We start from the raw sequence: 24432 nt of genomic DNA on the forward strand, positions 1-24432 counted from the left end.
ATTTCCAGCTGAAGGAAAGGAAAGTCACTGTGATGGGAATTGTATTTGTTACTCCTGGAGTCCCTGCCCTGTGGCAATTAGCTGATTTGAAGATGTTTTACCCCCTGATAGTTTAAGAGACACCAGTTGCTTACGAAAGCAACCTAGGGAGACATGCAGGAGGCACAAGGAAGAGTGAATGCCCTTTGCCAGCTCTGCAACTGCAAACAGAAGCAAAATTGACTCTGGGAACAGGCAGATCTTTTTGTCACGGCCAGGGCTGGTGGTGGGCTGGCCAGGGCTGGTGGTGGGCTCTCTCCCTCCCTTGTATAGCCCCGGGGCCCTGCATATCCAGTTTGTCACATTGAAATCACTACGTGATGTGTAACTGTAATCTCATTTTATATATGTGCTTGAATGACTTAATGTGTTCCAGAAAGCCGATGATTTACTGCAGTGGCCTTTACAGACCTATGAAGACAAGCAGATAGGAGACAGCACAGGGTGAAGTTCCCTTTCAGATAACAAATGACTTTATAAGGAAAAGCAGATAATTTTATGAAAAAATACAGTTTAGGAGAGATGGAAACTGCAAGAATCTCTTTGATAGATCTGATACCCTTCATATAACCATCTTTTCCAATATACATGGAAATGTCTGATTGCAATGGGGCAGCTTGTTCAAACTCTGGGTGGACACAGGAGCCTTGACCAGCACCACCGGGGTAGCGTCTGCAGGAATCGCTGGGGATCCCTCAGTTTCTACCCTTCACTTTGCAGCATTGAACCCTGAACAGAGAAAACAAGTGACCAAAAGCCAGCTTTTTCAGAAGACTATCTACTATCTATAGAACGGGAGGTTAGAAGCAAAGAAAGTACATGTACTTCTGTATCCAGGGCAGGGGATGAGAGGAGATAAAAAATAAATAATAATAATAATTAAAAAAGTTAAAAATGGAATTTTAGAAATGCCAGAGTATTTATTTTAAAGACTTCCTAAATGAATGTTTTTACCTTATATTTTGAACTGGGGGTTTGTGGTTTAGAAAAAGATATAAGGTTAAAAAGTCAAACAGAAAGGTTGAGTAACCCAAAGGCAAGCAAAACATTTCATTTCAGTGGGAACTTCGTATTAACCCAGAATTTTTTCCAGCTTCTGCTCGGGTTTTTTTTGCCAACCTCCTCCTCCTCCCTCTGTCCCCACTTCACTGTTGCTCAGTCCAAGCTCCTTTTTCCCTCAGATCAGTCCAAACTGCTTTTCCCCTCAGATATTTTGATTCAGCCACATAACCCAGACAGTCATTATTTACTCCACATCAGTGGTCTCCTCATTTCCAGCTGTCTTTTCCACTGGCCCATACTCCCAGAAACGCCGCTTACAGCCAACATTGCGTCTGCACCCTCGGTCCACCCATCTGGGAGGTTTTCAGCCCCACCAGAGCTGCTGGGACATATTTCTTCAGCACATCTCTCTTGCCCCAAGCCATGCCACTAGAAATCCTGGTCAAAGAAGTCATCAAAGACAGAAATTCTCTCTGTCTTGGTTCTCACAAGTGTAGGTTTGCGGTGAATCTTCTCTTCCCTTTCCCAATCCTCAGACCCTGTGCTGGAGGTGTCCCAGAACAGATCCTTCATCTGCGGCTCCCTGCAGAACCACAGGTCAACCTTCCCGCTCCTGCCTGGAGAGCGTTTGGCCCCGTCATGCTGCCTGGAGAGTCCTCCACCCCACATATTTCCTTGAGGAGAGGAAAAAAAGAAAAAAAAAAAAGTCATAATTTTGCAGAGCTGCATGCCCAGTCCCCTAGAGTTTGGCTGGAAATGGCTATGGGCAGCTGGAGGCATGCAAAGAAGATCCTGAGAGATCCCTCTAAGACTAGACTCATGCCCGGGGCCGGGCAGGGTAAGGTATAATATAAAGGTTTAATATACTCAGGATTATATTTGGTGAAATTATAGTCTGGCAAGAGGCAATATTGTTTTATCCCCAAGCAGAAGAGAGCTGAGGTGAAGAAACACAAGGGAATAGGAGCAGCCAAGTCTGTTCCCCTTTCTCCTGGCGAAAGTTCACCGCCAGACAAGTTTTTCACCAATTTAAGCATTTTTACCCTCAGTGATACATTTCCAGCCTCTGCCGAAGGTTGTCATGTGCAAGCAACGCAGAACAGGGCTTGTGCCTCGGGGATGTCAGCACAAAGTGGCAGCTGAGATTCGCTTTGATTTCCCCTTCATTAGGGACAGTGAGGTCACCTTACGTGCCTTAGCACCTTCAACCCCCCCCGGCTGCTCCCCTAGCCTGCATCAACCAGCGCAAGCACGAAGGACGGTAGGTCAGCACTCCAGATTCACGCTACCCCTGTTCCTGCTGCTCGCCTGTCCTCAGGGCCGGCGGGGGAAGGAAAAGCCCCTGCTCAGTGTTTGCTGGCATCACCGTGGCGCTGACCGTGCTGTGCTCCCTCCTGTGACGGACCACGTGCCCAAGAGAGCCTGAGATCTGTCACTGTTAAATGAATTGTACCTGATGCGTTTTCACATCAGATGTTGAAGTAACACGGAGCCATGGCTGGAAATCATCTAACCGGGAGCATCTCACCTTAATTACATATCACCCAGAGGGATGCAAATCTGCGATGGAAATTGCCTGGCCCTGGGCTGTGTGAAATGGTTTCCAAATAAAACTAAACCTGAAACATGAGTAACCTCAGTGACTGTGAACATTTACCCCATGGTCCTTTAAAAATGGCAGATGTCCAGAGGCTACATCATGCATGTGAATGCAACACATTGGTGGACCATGCAATGCTGAAGCCAGGAGCAAATCTCTGGCAGCTGTTGCTCGAGCAGTCCGTTCTCCACTTTTTTCCCTCTGCTGAACCCAGTTCCAGCTTCCCAATGTGCCCAAGGCTCTGCCAGAGAAGATTTACTGCAAGGTGTTGAACATTTTTTTTTGCGGTGTTGTGTGGGTACCCTCTTTCAGTCCTTCATGCATGTCAAAGGGGAGAGGCAAGGCTGACTGTTCTGCCAAAAAACAGTCTCAAAAGATCCCTGAAAATACCCAGCGATCTGTAATCATCCAGGTTTCCTTTTTGCTGCAAGGGATACGTCACACATTTTTTCAGAGCAGAAAATTTTGGTATGTGACCAGCATGGTGCAGTAGAAGAGATCTTCTGAAGCCTGCCCTGCTGGACCCCAGCTGAAGAGGTGAGCTGGCTGTTTGCACCCTGTGCACCACGTCTGCCAGGGAACAGCACAGTTGGGTACCCATGGGTGCCTGCAGCTGCCCCAGTTCAGCCCTGCGCTCCCTCCAGGAAGGGACCAGCTCTGTGCCCGCATGGGCCAGCGTGGGGCTGGGCTTGGCTTCAGCTCCCCAGCTGAGGATGGATGCGTGTTGTGGTGGAGACTGTGCCAGAGTAACTCATGTCTTGTGCTTGAAGGAAAGCTGTCAGGGCACATTTTAATCAGAGACTGCCAATGCTGCCGGAGTCACCACTGTGATGTTGTCACAGCCTGTGTCCACCTGAGCACACCCCAGGCTCAGGCAGGAGGTGTCCCATGCTGGGGCAGAGGGCAGGGGGCAAAACCGGGTAAAAGGGTTGGTCTTCAGGCAGCCATTTTCCTTTTTCTTTTTCTCCTTCATCCCTTTGGCCATTACGTTGGTGGAGCTTCAGAGGTTCCCCCCAGCCTGTGTATGCTCACCTTTGCAGCATCCTGTATGTTCACCACCTGGGACAGTTTTGCCTGATGGACTCCCTGACTCTCCACGGACGTGGGACCCCAGGGACACCCTCTGTCCTCATGCTTAGTTTGCTGTGCAGGGGACATGTGGGACAAGCTAAGACTTTCCTGTCAGTGAGAACTTGCTGCCGCAGGGGCCTGGCCCTAAGGACTTTGGGTTTACGCCCCTATGGCCAGTCCATGGCGCTTAACTCGCATCTGCTTGGGTCCGTTTGGGTGCTGTCAGAGAAGCAGACCAGAGACCTGCGTCCTGCTCTGAGGCATCCCAACGCTTTGTCTTATGAACACATCTCTCCACCTTCCCCCCACCAGTCTTTTGAACTTGCACTGTGCCGCTGCAGGAGATGGAGCAGTGCAAGCAGCTTCCATGGGGAAACTTCTCTGATGACATTTAAGAGACTAGCGAGTTCTACATTGCCTTGGAAATTTATTCTACTTACCACCATCGTCTCCGTGAAAACACTGATTGTGCTCAGCAGGGACGAGGTCTTGGCTTTCGGCGCTGTTGCCTCTCTGGAAAGTGTCAAGAACTTTCTTTGGGCTGAATTCCTTGATTTTTTGTTTATTGATTTTTGCCTCCCTGTGGAGATTTCGCTTCAGCTCTGCCTGGGTTTGCAAATGAGTCGTCAACACAAGCACCAGAGGAGCAAACACATTTTAACAGCTCAATGCAGCATATCATTAGGGGGTTAGCGTTGAAAATAATTACACAGCTGAGTAGTTGAACCCAAGCAAATAGTATTTGCCAAACTGGGTATGTGATAGAGCATGAGCCGGCCAGAGATTTTTGGTTTCTCCATGAGCCGCAGCTAAGTGAGGGCAAAATGTTGGAAAACCCACAAATATACAGGGGCCCTGGGGAAGCTCCCCACCTCTCCTCTGCCTGAGCCATAGGAATGCTTCGTTTGACCTTCCCAGAAAGAGGCTTCAAGCATCCCAGTCCGTGGGAGAGGCACTGGGGATGGGCAGACCCCCATACGAGTGTATACCCAGCCTCTCCCCAGATCCATCTCGGCATTACCTCTCGGCGCTTGCGGGTCAAGTCCAGCATCTGCAGCTTGTGCAAGTGCTGACGTCTGCCAGGGAGGTGTCTCGGGCTTTGCCCCCTCTTCTCCAGAGCCTACGAGGTATTAAAAAATGTAAATAAATACACCTGCAGGTTTTGAAAGAGAACGGAACAGCCGCCAGCTTGCAAACCCACACCCAGCCCCTCAGGGCCTCCCCAGATAAAGGCAGCCAGCATCTCCCTGTGCAGCCAACTTGCAGAAATTTATCACAGATTTCCACTGTGCTTGCAGTTTATCTCACAGCTCTGGGGCATGATGGGGAAAAAAAAAATCGTCATTAAAACAATGTACACATGCTTCTTCCCCCCAAGGTGTTACTACTTTGAGCCGGCTGTCCAAGAAAATTTCATCATCCAAAGGAAGGAAACACTTTTGCACGTTTGGGACTGCCAGCAGTGGTTACAGCACACAGCGCTTGCAGTCTTCTCCCTGCCAGCTGCAAGTGACAGGTTCGAGTTGCTCAGGTTTAAAGAGTGGTCCTCAAACCTTTAGCCTCAAAAATATTTAAGGTCCTGGCTCAGCAGGTCCTCATTCAGGCAACTGTCACGCTGGAGATTCAGAAGCTTTCCCCTTGTTTCCTTTCACCCACACACCAGTGTTTCAGCAAGTTCCCAGGCTCAGCCAGGGACAGTAGTGCAGCCAGTGCAAACCAGAACTCCTTGGGATGCCCAAACTGTGAGGGAAGGGAGCCTGCAGCCAGCAATGACTCACGCACAGGGCTTGACCTGTGTGCTTACCTTCATTCTGGGGATTGGAGACACTTCTTGCTGACTCCAGGGCTTTGCAGGAGCAATTGCTTGCAGAGGACCAGCAGGTTCAAGCCTCTGCAAGTCCAATATTTATAATATTCAGCATTGGTTGTTCCATACAATCATAAAAACTGATATGAAACTACCTTGACGTTTTTCCAGCTCCAATTCTGGCCCAGCTGCTTAGAATACAGGGAAGAGATTGACATCTCTAGTGGATGCTCAGCAAGATGAACACTTTGGTCCTTCAGGAGAAGACAAAACTGGGGGGATCTCCTGCATTACAGTCAAAGCAGCAAAACCCCAGTTTGACACTAGTTTCATGCCTGTAGGTATTTCTCTTTGAGTCTCAACAGTGCCCAAGACCAGGGTGAAGACATACCCCAGCTGGGATTGCTTCATGTCAAAGCTGAAGCATGGACACATATCATACTTTAATATAAAGTCTCCTAGCAGGTCATCCAAGGGTAGATCCCAGTTACTTGAGACCCAGAGCACCGTCCCCAGTGTCTAACCAATCTCTTTTACATTAACCTAAGACCTTTCCCTGCAGAACTGTGCGTGGTACAAAGTGCCTTTCCTGGAGGCTAATGGAAGTGGGCAGAGACTTGCTTTACAGACTGCTCTGAGCATGGATTGTTATCTTAAGGAGCTAAATTACCTCCTTAGATGATGCCAAACTACTAGATGATACTGGGTCATTTCATGGCTTGATATTGCTGGTGTCCCCTTCTAGGATGGCAGCTCAGTACGGCTTCCGTAAAAATTAAAGGGAGCATCATCAAGGACTTCATCGGTAAGACCTGACTTACACTTCATGAGGGGACATCATTAACTCCTTGAATATGAACTAGTGTCCAATAAATGGTGACAAGTCTCTGCGTGCACTGAACTGCTGCCAAAGCCTGAGCTATAATTTTGAAGCATCCTCTAAATCAGTGCAAAAATGCAGGAGAAAAGAAGTCAGCAGCATCATGTAAAGGGGGAATTTCCCGTTAGCCAACACCAAGTTCACCTGTCTCTCAGCATCAGAAAACCCCCCCACAAAACTGAATATGAAACTTAAAAAAATGGCACTAGATGGCAGCATGTGACACCACAAGCTGTGGTCCGGGCTGTGCATCACTCCCGAGGTGCCATCAAGGCAGCCAGCGGCAGGTCACTGAAGGCACAGAAACTCCCACATCTATCTGCCCATCTCGCTGTGCCTGGCAGGGAAGCCAATTTTTAGGCTTTCGGATAAAGTTCTGTCACAGGCTGGAAAACTGACTCTTTTCTTTTATCTCTGTGAACCTCACAGGATTTTTCTCTGCAAATACGCTCTGACCGAAATCCTCTAAAAGTCCTTGAGAAGGACACGTCATCCTGCTCTGCTGTCTTTGAAAATATTCCCATAGGAAAAAAGCCTTTTGCTGGAGCTGTTTACAGTCCCTAACAGCAACGGCAGAAGTATGGGGTAGGATTAACAGTGTCTTCATCCTGCAGTGAGTATTATCAGTGTTTAAATAATACATTAATACAGCCATAATGGAATTAAGATCAATGACAAAAAATTACGTGCTGTTAGGAGATTTCTAAAGGTGGCTGTGATTCCATGTGACAGTTCACACGGCGTAGCTGGGCTCCTTCCAGGTGCTGCCGCCTCATCCTCCCACCAAATCCATGGACATGTTATTCAATAGTTGGTGGCCACCCATGCTCTCTGAAGCAACCAGTCATGGCCAGAGCCACAGCCCTAAGTGGAGCGGGTTTAACTGACCCTGTCTGGTGGCAATTCTGTCCTTTATTATAGTAAAAAGACCTTAATCACCGCAAGGAAGGCTTGAGCAAAGCACCCCGGCTTCAGCAGGTGTGCTGTTGGGCAACATATGGAGCGGGTTTGTCACCAAATTGTGGGAGAGCGGAGATGCTCTCAGGGAGAAACAGGGGTGTCTCAAAGCAGTGCAGGGAGGCAAGATGTTTGCCTAAGGATTTTAATTGCAAGGGGTAATAGAGGTGGCTGGGAAGGAGGATTACCAGCGTGGGCAGCTCTTTGCTGCTGTAATGCACAGCAGTGCCAGGGCTGCTCGAAACTGCAGGACCCACAGGAGTGCCACAGAGGCACACAGCCAGGTGGGACACGTACATCTCTTCCAGAGATTAAACTGCCAGGAACTGTGTTTGGCCCCATTTATCCCCCAACCCCGAGGACTCCCTCCAGCTGCCTAGTTAGGCTGCTGATACGCCCCATTACAGCCGGGCTCTTTTAGAGTGGTCTCAGCAGCAGGTACAACATTGGTCTTTAATTTCTAATTGAAAGTCCTGCCTAAATGAGAGCAGGGGTGGGGGTGTGTGGTTATTTCCAGCAGCTGAGTGGTTTCCCAAGTAAAACCCTGCTGCACCTGTGCTTGGAGGGGTTTGGACAAGTGGTTCTTTTTCCCTGCCTGATTTTATCCCTCTGAGACCTCTTTGCTCTCAGTTTTGAAGCCCCTGGACCTGGGTCAAGCAGCAGGGAAGAAACACAGCTAAAAGCCTCAAGCAGGAGTTCTGAAAGAGAAAGTTCTGAGGAGTAAAGTGGAAGAGCTGTAGCTCTGGGGCAATCCAGAGCAGGGCTGAACCTGGTGTCTCCAATGACCTTCTGTGGGAACATAGGGAAGAGGGGAGAACTCAGTCTGAGTCAAACTCTGGCAGCTTTGCATCCTCAGTGATGAGCAGGTAAGAGATTGAACGTTGGAAGGTGTGCTGGCTGGTATGGGAGGGTGTGGAGAAGCAATGAAAAGTCAGGTGGAGCACAGAAAGCAGTGTGATTCTCGAGCTTTGGGTTTTAAATAACCGGATTTATGGCAAGAGTTGTACGATCCTGGTAATACAGCTCTAGCTTGGCCCTGCGAGCACATGGTGGGGGGTCTCCAAGGCCTGAGCCCCACCCCAGTTTTGTTTTGTATGTAAGCATCAGTGCAGAAAAATAACAGCACAGAAAACACATGTGGAGGGCTTCTTGTCACTGTTGGTTTTCAGTTTTCTTTTAATGAAATAGCAACTTTAGTCTTTGTGCAGCATGGTATGTTAGCTGTGTCTCCTTTCCTCCTCTGCAGTAAATTATGTGGATATAAATATATCTCTAGAGTGCTAGTTATGTTGTGGTGACTCCTGGGGGGGGAAGCCCAATTGCCAGGTCAGGCAGAGTCATGGGTTTCAGGGCTGGGAGGGGAAGGGATCTGGGAAGTGTAAAAAGGGGAAAGGAAGGAGTTCAAGGAGGAATGAACAAGTTTTTTTGGGGGGGATTTTTTTTTATGCCTCTAGATATACAGGGGTGTGTATGCATATGTATATACCATGCTGTTGAGAGGAGAAGGTAAAGGTATGTGTGGGTACATAGCGTGTATAGCAAATATGGAATCCTAAAATACTTGCTCTGTATTTTCACCGACCCCATTGCAAAGCGCGTCTGTCTGCTGGTACCAGACACTGGTGGGATATTTGGCCTGAAGAGGCAAATCCAGCCCCACATGATGCAAGTTGGACCCCTTCTGCCAAGGGCTCAGTCTTGGCCACATCAGCCGCATGGGAGCACTAAAATTTGGCTGGGGCATGTGTTTGCACTGGGTGCCTCCATAGCACGTGAGGGCTGGCCAGCGAGGAGTCGGGCATGTGGGCAAAGTCCAGGGCCTGGCTGCACTGGCCCCTCTTTGGCTGTTTTAGAAGATGTAGCCTTTGTCTTGTGCTAATGAACCAAAAATAACTTCTCTGTGGTCAGCATATCTGCTCCGGCCCAGATAACAAACTTGGGTGGTGATAAAGCTCATCCAGGGAGGATCATCTAAAGGCAGGACCTCCTGCTTGCGTTACTGTACGGTATTTGTTTTCCCCTCTGTGGTGCTGTGACTTGTGCCCATGTCCCCGAGAAAGCCCACGTCAACAGGTCGATAAGAGCAACTCATAGGGAGCTTTTCAAACTCGCCTTACTTGAGGTCTTCGAGGTGGGTGCTGCTTAATGATGCTGGCTTCTCCCTTTTCTGGCACGGTGTTGAAAGAAAGGGGCCCTTAAAGATGAAAGAAAAAATGGATGAAGTAACTATTGGGTGATCATCAGCTGCTAGGCTGTACTCAGCAATGTTTCTCTGCTCTATTTTTTAGTTGACATGTCCTACTAAAGTGTCTCTTGGCGTACTCCAGGAACATGTGGTATAAAAATTATTCTATTAGCTGCAGAAATAAAGTGAGGATGTACCTGTGCCTGAGGCATCTAAAAAATGTCTGCCATATACCTCTCCTACTTCCCTCTACAACCTCTCATTCATCTTGTATGTGACAATAACCATCCTCTGCAACTCCTGTGGCCTCCTCAACTCCCTGGGTCCCACGTGTGACCAAGGGTCCTTTTCTCTTGCCACAACCTGTGACCATCAGCTGGCCAAGAAACCTCTGAGCTTTGCCCCTTCCTCACTGCCTGCCCTTTTGAAGCAGGGAACAGGCAGCAGTTTGAGTCTTTTCTTTGCTGCTCAGTGCCTGAGACTTTATTACTGTTATTTTTTTGGTGGAACTAAGAAGTATCTCTGATGCTTTTACCAACCACAGCAGAACTGGGATGCAGCCAGCCAGTGCGCTCAGAATTTAGTGGGTTACAGTCGGACAAGTGGTACAATCACAGAACCTCATCTTTGGAAATCAGCCTGAAATAAGGTGCTACACCCCCAGCACTCACCTGTTAGTTATTAAAGCAGTGCTTTTGCTGAGGCCTGAATGTGACCTGAGCTCAGGTCTGTCCTGCACTGATGCTCTCAGCTGGCTGCCTTTCCCTCCCACCCCTTGCACAAATAAATACTTGCATGCGCAGTAAGTATTTGGCTTACAAAAGAGTTTTTCTATTCCATCTGCTCTCCAAAGAAACGGTCCTGGGTCATTGAAATGCCATTTTATATGGTGGAGTCAAGTGAGTTGTTGCTGAGCAGCTTCTGTTCCTGTGTGGTGGGAGCCCCAAGGTGGCCACAGGGGAGGAGACTTGGGAATAAAGTGCAGGAATTACATTATAGCTGATGCTAAATTTAATAGCTATATTAAAAAGAATAATTTGGAGGTGACCTTATGGGGACTTCAGTGGTCCCTTTAAATGAGCCCGATGGAAGACTGCCAAGGCAGGGCACTTGGACAAGACAGAGGAGGTGAAGGAGCATGTTGGGGTATGGGAAGAGATGGTGACTCCATCAGATAAATGTTTGCTGGGCTCTGCAGAGCACCAGCAATGATTAACCACTGAGCAAAGCTGCGGCTGCTCCACACATGCAGGAATGTGTCCCTGAAGTGAAAATTTCCAGTGCAGGAGGCTTCTCCATAGACAAACTTCAGCTGCTGAGGAACATGTACTGAAACCGCAGCTTGTAATAGCAAGAGGAGGTTGATTAAATTATTGCTTCTCAATCTGCAGGAAAAATTGGTGCATAGGGAATTTCTAATGGGGAAGTACAATGTAAGGAGGTGGCTTGTGGTGCTGGGAACATGGCACAGGCAAGGGGCTGGGACTCAGGAGAAGGTTGTTCTGGTGAGAGGTATGGCTTTGGGGAATTTCTCCCTTGTGAGATTTGATGGTTTGTTTTGTGTGTGTTTGGTTTGGCGTTTTTTGTTTGTTTGTTTTAAATTATTTCCACTCATCCTATCCATGCTTATGTCTTGCATGGGATTTGCTCTTATCCTCTGTAGATACAGAACTGGGGGCCAAGTACTTGCTGTCCCCGAATCTGCTTGTTCCTGGTGCAGGGATGGTCCCTGGCACACCTGCATGATGCCAGCAATAGTGACCATCGCCTCACTGTACCGTACTGCCAGTGCCAAGCCCGAGCTGAAGGCGTTCTCATTTTTTTTTTTTTTCACCCTTGCACTCCAGTAGCAGCAGATTCTCCCCACTGGAGGAAGTGGGATTTAACACAAGTCAGGATGAACCATCATAAACCAAACAAAACTTATTCTCTTGGAGGCTTTGCTTATTTAGACAGCAGCTCAAGCTAATACATCGCTCAAGTACTCTTGAGCATACTCTTTTTATTTCTGAAAATGAAAAGTAATAGAAAATGACATTTATTGAGGGATTTTAAAACTTTTTATAAATATATATGGTTCTTTACAAGCACTTGTTAAATGCCCAGTGATGGTAGTTTTCCAGAACAGGAATATTTGGTCGTACTTGCTGTCATGAAATACTTGAAGCCCCCTGCTGTACAGCCAGACCTGATCTGTATTCTCTCCAAGACCTCCAGCTCTGGGAACGTCACTCTATTGTGCCAGAGGTTTATTTGCTTTCACCGTTTACCTGATGCCTCTTGGTGAATGACCCTGAAGGAAATATCTACCCCCCGGTGAAGCAGCTCTGCTTAATGCTGCTCGGTGTGTGTCAGAAATCTGTTTTTGGAAATGGAAAAGAGGGGAGGAGGGTGCTAGGGCTGCTGATCCTGCGTCCTCTGCGCTGCCCTTTCTCAAACCACTCCGGCGTTCGTGGGCGTTTCTCCCTACGCCCAGCTAACATGGCTGGGGAGGCCGTTCGTCACCATCCCGCTCGTTGCACAGAGCTACACATCCACTTTCAGATGGGTGCAAACCTCCTTCCTCACCTCCAGGAAGGGCTTGGGTATGGATGGAGTTTAAACCCTGCTCTGAAAGGCTGCAGGAGAGGCTGCACGGCGCCACTTGTAGAAAAACACACACAGCTATATAGTGTCTGCCTTCCTCTGCCTCTTGGCTTATGAAATTAGCCCTGTGCAAGACATGGCTATAAATTTTTTTGATGCTGAGTTTTACCCTGCTGAGCACATTACCCAGAATCGAACTCTAATTAAGCTAATGATTTTATATGCCCAGCAGCTGCAGGTGAGCAGGATGCATATATGGCCAAAGAGTTATGGGGCTGCTGTGCAAGGGCTTGCTCAGACTCAGGCTGGGGTCATTGCGTGCCAGGACGATGCTGGGGAGTGGGGCCATGCCCAGAGGGATGACTGATGGAGTAAGGATCCTGAAATCTGGTGACCCAGATGCTTTCTGAAACAGGTCTGGGGGAATGGGTTTTCCCAAAGCTAAAATGTCCTGGAAATGGCAAAAAGCTGCTGATGCAGAATGGCATGTGCACGCCCCTGCACCCAGCCCCTGCAGCAGCAAGCAAACCAACAGCCCCAGCTGAGCCCCCTTGGTTCTCTGCCCTGCGCTTTGCAATATTTCAGTGATGACCTCCTTACCTGTAGAAGCTCTCCCATACCAGGTTTCCCGGAGAGGTGGAAGTTCCTGGTGAAAGGTGGGTTTTCCCCACTTTGCTGCAGCTGGCGGGTGCAGGCTGGGCTGTCCCAGCACACCAGGGAGCTGGTACGGGGTGGCAAGAGCAGGCATGTCCTCCCCAGCACCCATTGGTGCCACCTTGGTCACCTTGGGGTGCGCCTTGGAAGAGCTCAGGCCCATTCTGCAGGGCGGTGGCTTTGAAAGGAGAAGGAAAATCTCCTCACACACTGTCCTCCCTGAACATGGAGGGACCTTTGTGAGCAGCTTTGGAGCCGGAGGAGCTCCCTGCCAAGGCGCTGGGGCTGGCTCCAGTGGACATGCTCACACGTCCTTCCCAGGTCGGTTAAACATTGACCCATCCCTGGCCATTCCCCCGCAGGGACGAGAGGAAGCTGCTGCTAACAGAGAAGTGGAAAGCAGCTCAAGGAGCCAGCACCAAGCTCCAGGGAAGCTTTGTTTTTTCACCTGCAAGTGGTTTTCAACCAGGAGCACCACCTTAGCTGACTGTTGGGTGAGCTGGAGGTATTTCTACAAGCAGCTCTCTTGCTAAATCTTCAGGGTTTGGAAGGGAAATTCAATCCTTGAAGAACAAGAAGGGTCAAACTGTCTCCCACCCCGCATGGGAGAAGCGGTCTAGGGACAGGGGCTGGCCAGGGAGCGTCACCCACCCTTGCTCCTGCCAGAAAAAATGCAGCTTCAGCACAAACCCACCTGAAAATCCAGGCCAAAGTGAGTCATATTTTCAAATGAAAATACAAAATCAACACCCTGCTTTTCTCCTGAGTTTCTCAGTGCTTAATGTCTATTTTTCCTTCCCCCTCCCCTGCTGAGAACAGGTAATTCCTGTTAAGCAGCTTGTGAAAACTGAATTAAATGCAATGATGGATGTGTCGGAGCAGTGGAAAACCTACGTGGATGTTAAAGCTAGCGTCTGTTGTGCTGTATTTGGGTGTTTCACCTTGGGTGCAATGCTGTGGCCTTGGCCCTGCCAAAGTCCTCAGAGGGTTCCCCTGCTCCACGTGCCACCGAAGCCCCCCTCTTGGCCAGGTTTCTTTCCAAGCCATATGGGTTTTGCCACCTGCCACGCAGGATGGCACCACAGCCTGTTGCACAGTGATTTAGGGAAGGGAATTGCAAAGGGACGGATATACCTGGGGTTGATACTGCTCCAAGCACTTCATCTCTGAGCGAAGAGATGCTCCTTGCAGTTAAAGGTGATGCAGTTCCTTCTGGCTAGATCATGAGTACCAGGTCCCACCCCCCTTGCTGCAGTACAGCTCTGTGCCTCAAGGATGTTAGCCTGACAGCACTGCACAACACCTTAATGCTGCATCAGTTAATGACCGGTATCACCCAGCAAATCCCTAAACAGGCACACGCTGCAACACGGGAGTTCCACCTGAATGTGAGGAAAAAGGTCTTTACCGTGAGGGTGCCGGAGCGCTGGGCCGGGCCGCCCAGAGAGGCGGTGGGGTCTCCTTCTCTGGAGACATCCAAACCCGCCTGGGCTGTGCAGCCCGCTCTAGGAGACCCTGCTTGAGCAGGGGGTTGGGCTGGGTGAGCTCCAGAGGTCCCTTCCAGCCCCACCAGGCTGGGGTCCTGTGATTTTTCCCATGGAGGAGCAGAGTTTTTTACTCACCTGCACATGGAGCAAAGGTGAACCAGGGGGAGGATTCAGCACGGGGCACCAGTCTCACATCCAACTGCAAGAGCAGATTGCCTCTGCCTTAAAACTACTCCTTAAAATGAGTTTTAAATTACAAAAGACACAGGCACAGGAGGAGACGGAAGCTGGGTGGCATGGATTTTTGCCAAAATAACACCTGGACTTTATGTAAATCTTCAGTGAGTAAAGCAGAAAGAATTGTAACAATGAAATAATCCAGCACTGTTTCACTGGCTGGAATGCGTACTGGTGTGGCTAATAGATCCCATTATTATGCATCTGTAACGCTAAGAAATACGGCTTGTTCCTCTCTCTGCTGCTTGTCACTTGCATTAACAAGGGATGTTCATCTTATCCCAGCCAAGGCTGAGGATACCGGTGGTGCTGATGTAACGCTGCCTGCAGTGCCTGGTCGCGGAGCCCTGCGGCGAGGGTGCGTGCAGGCAGCGATGCTCAAGGCAGGTTATCACAGCACGTTTTGCTTTTCTTCCAGACAGCCAGGCCCTGGCGTGAAGGAGAGTCTGATAGTGCAGCTGCCAGATCGAAACTGGCGTTTTCCATGGGGTGGAAATGAGACAGTGCAACTGAAATGAAACCTTCACATTGCTGGGGATGATAGAAGGGCTCGTCAAAGATGCCCACAGTGGCAACAGCAGCCACATCTGATTGGTCACTTGACGGTAGTGATTATCGGTTTGCATTCCTCTAATGGATCAACGCATCACACAAAACAGCCTCTGTTTATTGTCTGATTTCTTGCGTTTAATGCATTTTCTCTAGCTGAAAGGCTGAGCTGCACTCTAAGGAAAAATAATTACCTTCCTCACTTAATAAGGATGATAAACTGGGGGTTGGGCAGCAGATGAATGACAGGACTTTAAGGAATTGGTGAGTGGGATGCACATCCCTGGAGAGCTCATAAAAGCTGGGCTGCAGGAAAAACCATGGGCTCAGTACTGGGGTCACTTTGCAGACAGCACCAAGCTGGGAGGGGGAGTGCTGATCTGCCGGAGGGCAGGAGGCTCTGCAGAGGGGTCTGGGCAGGCTGGGTCAATGGGGCAAGGCCGGTGGTGTGAGGTTCAACCAGGCTCAGTGCTGGGTCCTGCCCGTGGGTCACAGCAACCTCACGCAATGCTATGGGCTTGGGAAGGAGCAGCTGGGAGCTGCCTGGTGGAGAAGGACCTGGGGGTGCTGGTCGACAGCCGGCTGGACATGAGCCAGCAGTGTGCCCAGGTGGCCAAGGAGGCCAGCAGCATCCTGGCTAGTGTCTGAAACAGTGTGGCCAGCAGAACTAGGACAGTGATGGCCCCCCTCTGCTCGGCAGTGGTGAGGCTGCACCTTGAATAGCATGTTCAGTTTTGGGCCCCTCACTTCAAGAGGGACGCAGAGGTGCTCGAGCGTGTCCAGAGAAGGGCAGCGGGGCTGGGGAAGGGTCCGGAGCACAGGTCTGACGAGGAGCCCCTGAGGGAACTGGAGGGGGTCAGCCCAGACAAAAGGAGGCTGAGGGGAGACCTTGCCGCTCTCTCCAGCTGCCCGACAGGAGGGTGTAGGCAGGTGGGGGTCGGTCTCTGCTCCCAGATGACAAGAGGAAATGGCCTCAAGTTGTGCCAGGGGAGGTGTAGATTGGGGATCAGGAATAATTTCTTCACTGAAAGGGTGGTGAAGCACTGGAACAGGCTGCCCGGGGAGGTGGTGGAATCACCATCCCTGGAGGTGTTTTTGAAATGCGTAGATGTGGTGCTTGGGGACAGGGTTTAGTGGTGGGCTTGGTGGTGCTGGGTTAACGGTTGGACTTGATCTCAAAGGTGTTTTCCAACATGAATGATTCCATGAAAGCATCTGGGTACAATGCAACCAAGGGATTAGATACCTGCTTGCCCATGGGGATCAGGGGCACTCATGGCTGCTGTGGTGGTCGCTGTCTGGAGCTAGTGGTGGGGTGGGGATGCAGGAGCAAATCCCCTGCCCACCCACAGCAGGGTCTGGGGGGAGCTTGGTGGTGGCAGAGAGGGGAAAGCCTTCCGCAGCCCTGGTTCAACCCTCAGCTTTGTGCACTGTGCAGGCAGCAGCGTGGGGGATGCTCGCCCCTAGCAGAAAGCCTGGGTTGGGTTAGGCGATGTCTGCTAAGCCTGATGTGAGGCAGAAAGTGGCTGCTGGGCTCGGAGCTACGCGTCTCTTCTCCCTGGAGAAATGCAAGGCTGATCGCTAGTCTCTGGAGATGGGACATGCACAGGGCCTGCTTGTAGAGAGTGACAGGCTGGCAGAGTAACACACCGTGCCCCTAGCCATGGAGTGTCTCGAGTAGGGGAAAACTGACTCAGACACAGGGATTTCACGTGATCCCTGTGTACTACTCCATGAGGTTCCTTGAAGGATGCAGTTCTGGGCCTGAAGATGCTGCCATGAGGCCGCTTGCCAAAATATACTCATCAATGCATACTAAAAGGAAATGTTTGTTTTTCCCATGTGTTCAGTTTGGCAGGAGCTAGTTTCAGTAAAACACATCTCTCAAAACTATCTAGTACTGTAAATGAACATATCAACTCCAGAATTGGCTTGGGGTGGTGCGCAAGCTGCCATGTACTATGTGTTTTTAGCTGTATTGTCCCATCAGTATCTCCTGTTGGATATAATCCATTTCCTTAGACTCTTTTTAATGTTTAGCTCCTTTTGAAAGCAGCGTAAGAGTAGCTGAGCCCATCTTCTCAAATGTTGGAAGAGATTTTTAAAAGATCACGTATGTGTGTCTGTAGCTAAACCTTAGGCCTCCGGTTTTAGTGTGAAGGGGATGGTTGGTTGGATTGGCTTCTACAGCCCTAATTCTGCAGCAGTGTGATGAAGGAGTCTGACTTTGGTGGGTTTGGTTTGGTGTTTTGGGGTTTTTATAATATACACAGGTATTTTGTCAGCTCTGCTGGTCACAAGGAACAGTTTAGACATGACTGTTAAAAGATAACTGTCGAATCAGCGGGAGTCAAACAAAAAGGTGCTTTTGTTACTATTCACATGCATTGCTTTGCAGCAGTATTAAGCCCTAATGGCTGTGGGGACAGGCTGGCTGCCTGCCACCCTCCAGCCTTGTCACTGCCACCTCTGCTCCTGGAACCAGTGTTGTCCCAGGGCACTTCTCCAGACCACGGGGCTCACACGGGACCCACACGCAGCAGGGCAGCACGAGGGGCCAGCCAGGACATCCTCCAGGAGAGGTGAGCCTGCAGCCAGCCCCGACTACAAACAGCAGCTTTGTGCTGGGTGGGCTCTTGCTATCATACAACTTGCATTATTAATAACAAACCCTTTCTCTTTTTTTTTTTTTTTTTTTTTGTTTCCTGGCAAAAAAAAACCCAAAAAACACCCTACTAGCTGCTAATCAAACTCACAGCAGTGGCCAGACCAGTAGAGCACAGAAATCTCCAATACTTTCCAGGTTTTTTTGGTTTGTGGTGGTTATTTTTTTTTCAGGGAATAATAGAAACAAGTGCTTGTCTGCATATCAAGTGCTCTCAAATAAAAGTAATCTTGCATGGTTGATCCTAGGAACACTACAAGAAAACAGCCAGCCTGAATTATGCAGTGCCAGGCTTAGGGAAGAAACTGGGTAGGCTGGCTGGTTTGTTTTGGCTTTTGAAAGGCTTTTCTACGGTGGAGGTTAAGAAAAATATTTGTTTGGCCCGAAGTTCTAGAAAATAGGAACTGATGTTTCCCAGGGATGCTGGCAATTCGGGGTGTTCGGTCTCTCATGAGATGCTTGTTGTTCAGCTGGGAGTGCAGCTGCTCAGGGGCCAGGGCCGAGAAGAGATAAATAAGGCTGGTTTTGGCTTTACTAAAGGCACCCAAAATCCCGCGCCACCTCTAGAAAGTTGGTGTTGGAAAGAGGCAGAGCTCAGCGTGGCTCTGGGAGGATGTGGGGCTAGCACTGGAGCCTGGCGCATTTGAGGGGCAAAACTATGGGTATTCAAGTTTATGGGATGTTTGCAGCTACACGGTCACAGGCTGGAGCAGACCACGGGTGTCATGAGCAGGACTGGCTTTTAGCAAAGGCTCGGACAAGATGTGAAGCCAGCTAAGGCTGTAGCAGCAGTCCCGGAGTCAAGGGTATGATCAGCATCAGCTCAACTGCTCAGTTTGGGTGACGAGGGCAGGTAGAGATCCTACAAATCTGCAGACTAGTTCGAACTGTTTTAATTAGCAACAGCTCACATAAATACGCTTTTCTCCTATGTTCAGCAATGGACTTCTCTCTTCCAACCAGACTGGGAGGCACGGTGTCTCAGCAGTGCCACTGCCCCCGGTGATGTCCTGGGTGCCGTGTGAGTGAGCATGTCAGTACTGAGCCATGGATTTCCACTGGCTGCAGGCACAACATTCAGTAGAGAGAGACAAGCTTGCAGTACCGCGTCTCTGGGCTAACAGCACTGTACCATGTCCAGCTTGTGTGTGAAACAGCTTTTATCGTATACTTCACAATAACATAACTTAATGAAAAATTAATGTTTTGCACATTACGAATATTTATTTTGATGGTAATTCCTAGTACCAAAGGGGAACATCAGCCTCTTACAGAACTGAATTATCAAAGATGTTAGGAGAGGTTTAAATGGTTTTCCAAAACTACTACCTCACTGAAAGGTCACTTTATTGAAAGTAGGTCAACATGTTCAATTTTGAGATTCAGCTGGAAATATCCAGGATTTGTATCCTTGAGAATGGGCTCTACTTTTGCCAGCAAAAGGAGATAAATGATGTAGACTTGATCCCTATTATAAACCCACCCGTTCAGTAAGACAAAAGCTTACGTGTTTTTTATTACAAAACATTTTATTGTAGTTATGTACAGCCGTTCCTTGATAAGTGTATAAATGTAAACATTTATTATAGATGTATTTCTCTTATGTTACAGTTCATCTCCATTCCAGAGTAAATGTCATTTCTAAGCATACAGATAGTGAGGAAATTTAAGCTATATTCACAGAATATACATCCGCGTGCAGTTAAAAGTCCACCAGCCCTAAGCTAGTGGTATAGACACTGTCCCATTAGCTCTACTTCTGCTTCTCGTGTGTATGCTGGATTCTGTGATGTCGTCGGCATGATCCTCACTTTTCTTCTCTTTCAAGCTGTTGATGAACCTCAGGGTTATTTCATCCCATTCCTCAGGGAGCAGCATGAGCAGAAACCCAATGCAAATGATGATGGTGGCTCCCAATCTCACTACGCTGAAGATCATTTTGTGCTTCAACAGATCCACAGCTGTGAAGAAGGAACAGCAATGTCATCAAAACTGCAGCAGGATGAATTACAGCATCAGACCAGCCTGGCACATCTCTGTAACCTGCATGTCGCACTCTGGCTGTGATACCGGCCACGTTGCTCTCAATCCTCTAAGTGACCAGCTCCTTTAGTTTAGAGAACAGCTGTGACCCCTGACAGTGTAGTACTCAAAGTGCCAAGTCTCCTCCCTGCCTCACCACCTTCATGCAGGCTCTGAGGAAGCCCTGTAAGCCTGGTCTAAAGCCTCAAGGTTTCCTTTTCTCCTCTGAGGGAAGGTACGTTATGGTAACTCTTATCCACTGCACGTTGCGTCAGCATAACATTTCCTTGGGCTGCACAGACCACTGACGGGGAGACAGCAGCATGCAGGTCAGAAAGCTGGAATCAGTGCCTCCAGGCCCAGCCTCCGAACTCCACAACCAGCAACAACAGCGCATCTGAGCCCTTCAGCAGTTTCTTACAGGTAATGACTGTTTCACAGCTCTGACCTGCATTCCCCCCCAAAAAAGGCGTTTCTTTGAAAATATGCTCAAATATCTGGAGTGGCGAGGCTAAGAGAGTGGAGGAGGAGACTGGAAGAGCAGAGGTTATTCAGCAAGGTAAGGCTCTGGAGAAAACTTCCTTGCTGCTGTGCGGCAAGTCACCAGCACAGGTGCTGAACCACAGCAGCACACTGACACTGGTGTGTTTCAGCAGCAACCAGCAGCTTTGAGCTGCTGGCTGGGGATCAGCCTGACCTCTCCTCTGCATGGTATGGACACATTCCATTGCTCCCAGAGAAAGGAGGCAAGACAAATATCAAAGGCTTTCACCAACTGAAACACCCACCATCACCAGACGCATCTATGGAAGCCAAAGGAGATTGATCTGCTTTTGAAATACGTGACAACAGCTTTTGATTATTCAGACAATACACTGCTCCTGCCGTCTGCATGCCTGTGTGCTTATTTTCCCACCAACGACCACGGTACTTGTACCTGCATTTCCAGGGACGCTGAGCACTGTGCCGATGGAGATCAGAATGGGGTATGTAAGCACAACGCCAACGTTAACCAGAATATTGAAGGCTAGGGAAAAACAGAGAAAATAATACATGATTATGGGGAAAAACACTAGTGAGACTTTTTTTTTTCCTCTACCTTGACCCTACAAGTATGATATATGCTCAGTATGCACACCACAATGATGTAGTTGTCACAAAGTGACTGATTCCTGTTTTTTTTATATAGAAGTAGAAGCTCTGCATGGGGGAAGAGGGAGGGCTGTACATCCTTTCACAAACTCTAATACTGAGCTCACGACTCTCGTATTTCAAAGGTTTTTGCACGCTTTAATCAGATACCAACAATCTAGTTTTGCTGCCACAAGTCATCATTTCTCCTCCTGCCAGAAGGATGGTGATCCCAGCTTCCTCTCTCACCAGAGACTGTGTTGGTTTTGTCTTAATAGGACATTTCACGGGCGAAAGGCTGCCGCCCCTCTAGCGGGACCATACACCAAAGGTGTTATCAGCAGGAGCTCATAATCTAAAGGACGCTCAATACAATTAGCTGATGAAGTTAACTGTGAACTAAGCAGACTGGAGTGAGACCATGGTCTTGCTGCCACGCTGAAGGCAAAATGAAAGCTGACAGAAGTACAAATGTTCAACACCTTTATGATTTGGTATTATTTTACATGACAGCATTCCCAGGCAGCTTGAATTTCCTCGAGGGATCAAAAGCCAACCGCAAAACCTTCCCCTTCATACCGTTCCCTAGGAGGCTCTTGCAGCCAGGGGCTGGTGCTGTGTGCTTGTGACAGGACCCCAGGTTCCCCTGATCACCCACCACCTGGTCCTGCTGGTAAGTCCCCTACGTATAAGGAGTAAGTCTGTCTGCTCTGCAAGGCTGTTCCTGCAGGGATGGGATTATACACTTAGGGATAATTCATCACCCAGTGATCTGCCTATATTTTGACCCTTAGGGCCTTGCAGAGCAGCTGCAATTCTGCTTAAAGTGGTTTCAAGGTGCTCACAGCACCTCTGCTGTCAGCTCAACCGTGTCTCAGGATGGCTGTGTAGATGGGCGATGTGCTGGGCAATGACATCCTCTTTGTTTCCATTTAATATACTTGTAGTGGAGACAAAAACATCTTCAATGACAAAATAATAGAGACTTTACTACAGGAAAGGATGTTGTTACACCTAGAAATCAAAATACCCCTGGGCTGAATCCAACAGATTGCTTGGCTAGATAGCAATCGTGGCTCTGAAAGAGGGAGGGCTGTGGCAGGGCAGAGGGGAGGTGAAGAGCACAGGCAGTGAAAGGGCAGAGGGGAGGTGAAGAGCACAGGCAGTGAAACGCCACCAGCCTTTGCAGCCAACGCAAAAGCTGTGCGAGTTCTGCCCAGAGCCCTGCAGCACCCACAGGAAGGTGCCCCAGTGCTGTGGGTCCCTGTGCCAGTGCGCACCGCCCCCCCGCCCCGAGCGTGCCAGGAACCCACTGAGTACATGCAGCCTTTTGAAATCAGACCTCCAGCAATTAAGCTGTGAGACCGAGACAGGGAAGTATCAATGAAACTACAGTAGGAAGGTAAAGATGAAAAGCAGACAATTAGTATGACTGCTTCATGTTTATTTTCTGCTATTAGTAATAGTATTATGGCTTCTTATGAAAAGTATTAATAAAACTTCTCAAGGAGTACCTGTTTGCACGGGGATCAGATTTGATCAGTGAGAGCTCTGCTGCTTAAGGGGATGGGGGAAAATTGTACCTGAGGCTAATTTTGTACTGGGGGTGAGGGGGGATGGAGAAGAAGCTAGGAAAATGAGTAAATTTGTTATCACATACCTAACCAGAGGCCAGCTACTCCACACAGGTAACCCCATGGCACGGCAGAGAAGGGGGACCAGTACTCCACTTTTGTAAAATACAGTATGATAGGGGTAACAGAGATGAAAATTAAATTGAAGAAGCCCAAGGTAGAAACAAAATGAGCTGCTTCCCCAAAGTTTGCACTTCCAAGAAACATTTTGAACAAAACCTGCAAAGGAGAGGAGAGAGAAGGGTTTTAGACTTCATGCCTGTCATGGGATGCAACGTTCTCCTGCACAGTCTCCACTCCCCTGAGGACAGTGGGACACAGGACAGCCCTGACCAGCACAGCATGGCACTACTCGGCTCTTTCCGACAGATGATTTTTGCAAGGGGATCTTTAGTCCAATTTTTGCCCTTTTCTGCATTTTAGCAGAGGGGGATACCATGCTATTACTGTGGGGACGGTTGAGTCTTATAACAAAGCTTAAAACAAGGAGCCAATGTAACTAAGAACCCAAGGACACCACCACTCATGCAACAAAGTTACAGGATTTTTGCCCTGCTTGGCACTGTCAGAATTTGTGAGAGGACCCTGGTGACTTCCACAGCATGAACCTGCCCGTGAGAGGAAAGCCTAGCCTGGAGGGACTCGCTTCAAATTCACAGGCAGCACAAGCCTCATGGAGAATTTGTCCTACATGGGCCTAAATTCATGCGTTTTGAGTGACTTGGTCACAACAAATTTATAAGCGAGACAAGCAAAGTTTAAAGCAGGCAGGCAACTCTTTATCCCACTACAACCAACTCCAAACTTCTGCTCCTCTTTACACACACTTTGCTCTCCCCAGGCTGACAATACATACACATTTAGCCCAGCCTATTTCTAACCCAGACAGGTCCCTGCTTTCTTCACCCCTCACCTTCAAGAGCAGCCACTACTTTCAAGCAGGGGGCAAAGCCCTGCGTGTCTTTAATGCATTGCCTGCACCAGGCACACACAGGGGCTCCAAGCCCAGCACGAGCGCAGAATATGCAAGAGAGCTGCAGTGCAGAGCAGGGATGAGCCGTGCGTCCCCGCTCAGGGAAGGCAGCACTACATTCAGGCTCTCCTCCCTGCTGCACGTGGCAAGTCCCTTCGAAACAGTGTCAATAAACTGCGGTGGCAGGAAATGATTAAAACATGATCCTAAACTCCTTGCAGCATAGTAATGGAGATTTCATTAAAGGCTCATAAAGCAAAGTCATTCTGACTATTTGGCAGCTAACAACTAATTACCCTCATAGTAGATTTCCTGACATCGTGACATTGCCTGGTCACAGTATGAATGATGCAGGAGGGATGAATAAAACAAAACATTTTTTTTACAGTGATTCACCTTGTACTCATGCATTTTTAACCACCATGTTACAGAATGTAAGAATACTAATAAACAGTTATGACCTACCTTATACAATGCAGATGTAGAGGCTGATCCAACAGCATATGCTACCCCGATAATTGAATCACCCTGGAAACCATCTGCATATGCCATCATTACGATTCCTGTGATTGCCATTATTGCTGCAACTATCTGCACAGACAAAGCAAAGCAATGTAAAGCTCAGTGCAATTCCATTACACAGAAAGAGATTATCACTGCATGGGGTTTTAATGAGTATCACTAGCTACTTTCTCTGACTTGAGGCTTTCTTGCTTTCCCTTAAATAGGGAAAATTATGTACGGCTGGGAGAGATGTAAAACATAATGAAAGTGTATGCACTGATAGCGATATGGATCTAAAGCATTGCAAATTCTCCTGGGACCTACTGAGAGAGCATCCATCACTGAGTATTTTATAAGCTGAATATCCACGTTGGAGATACGACTCCAAGATCAAGACGTTTTAAGACATTATGCTCTACTATAAAACATAAGAAATATTTAGCAACGCC

At 48.7% G+C, this 24432-nt stretch overlaps 2 protein-coding genes across 3 annotated transcripts in view; both read right to left on the minus strand.

The window, feature by feature from the left end:
* Window positions 1–277: 277 nt before the first annotated feature.
* On the minus strand, window positions 278–12947 carry CCDC198 (coiled-coil domain containing 198). The gene is made up of 6 exons (XM_080394530.1): window positions 12728–12947; window positions 9474–9550; window positions 5517–5603; window positions 4734–4832; window positions 4153–4318; window positions 278–1715 (listed from the first exon to the last, which is right to left on the minus strand). The coding sequence occupies exons 1-6, from the start codon at window positions 12942–12944 to the stop codon at window positions 1471–1473; spliced, it is 891 nt and encodes a 296-aa protein (XP_080250656.1). The 5' UTR covers window positions 12945–12947; the 3' UTR covers window positions 278–1470.
* Window positions 12948–17616: 4669 nt separating this feature from the next.
* Window positions 17617–24432, minus strand: part of SLC35F4 (solute carrier family 35 member F4) — a 132210-nt gene continuing 125394 nt past the window's right edge. For both annotated transcript variants that reach the window (XM_080394502.1, XM_080394501.1), the window contains 4 exons: window positions 23945–24070; window positions 22533–22725; window positions 20679–20768; window positions 17617–19680 (listed from right to left, as the gene is read on the minus strand). In XM_080394502.1, the coding sequence (XP_080250628.1) occupies window positions 19439–19680; window positions 20679–20768; window positions 22533–22725; window positions 23945–24070 (651 nt within the window). In that variant the 3' untranslated portion in view covers window positions 17617–19438. The remainder of the gene's footprint in view (window positions 19681–20678; window positions 20769–22532; window positions 22726–23944; window positions 24071–24432) is intronic.

This window comes from Falco punctatus, assembly GCF_963210335.1.
Source record: "Falco punctatus genome assembly, chromosome: 7".
NCBI lineage: Eukaryota > Metazoa > Chordata > Aves > Falconiformes > Falconidae > Falco > Falco punctatus.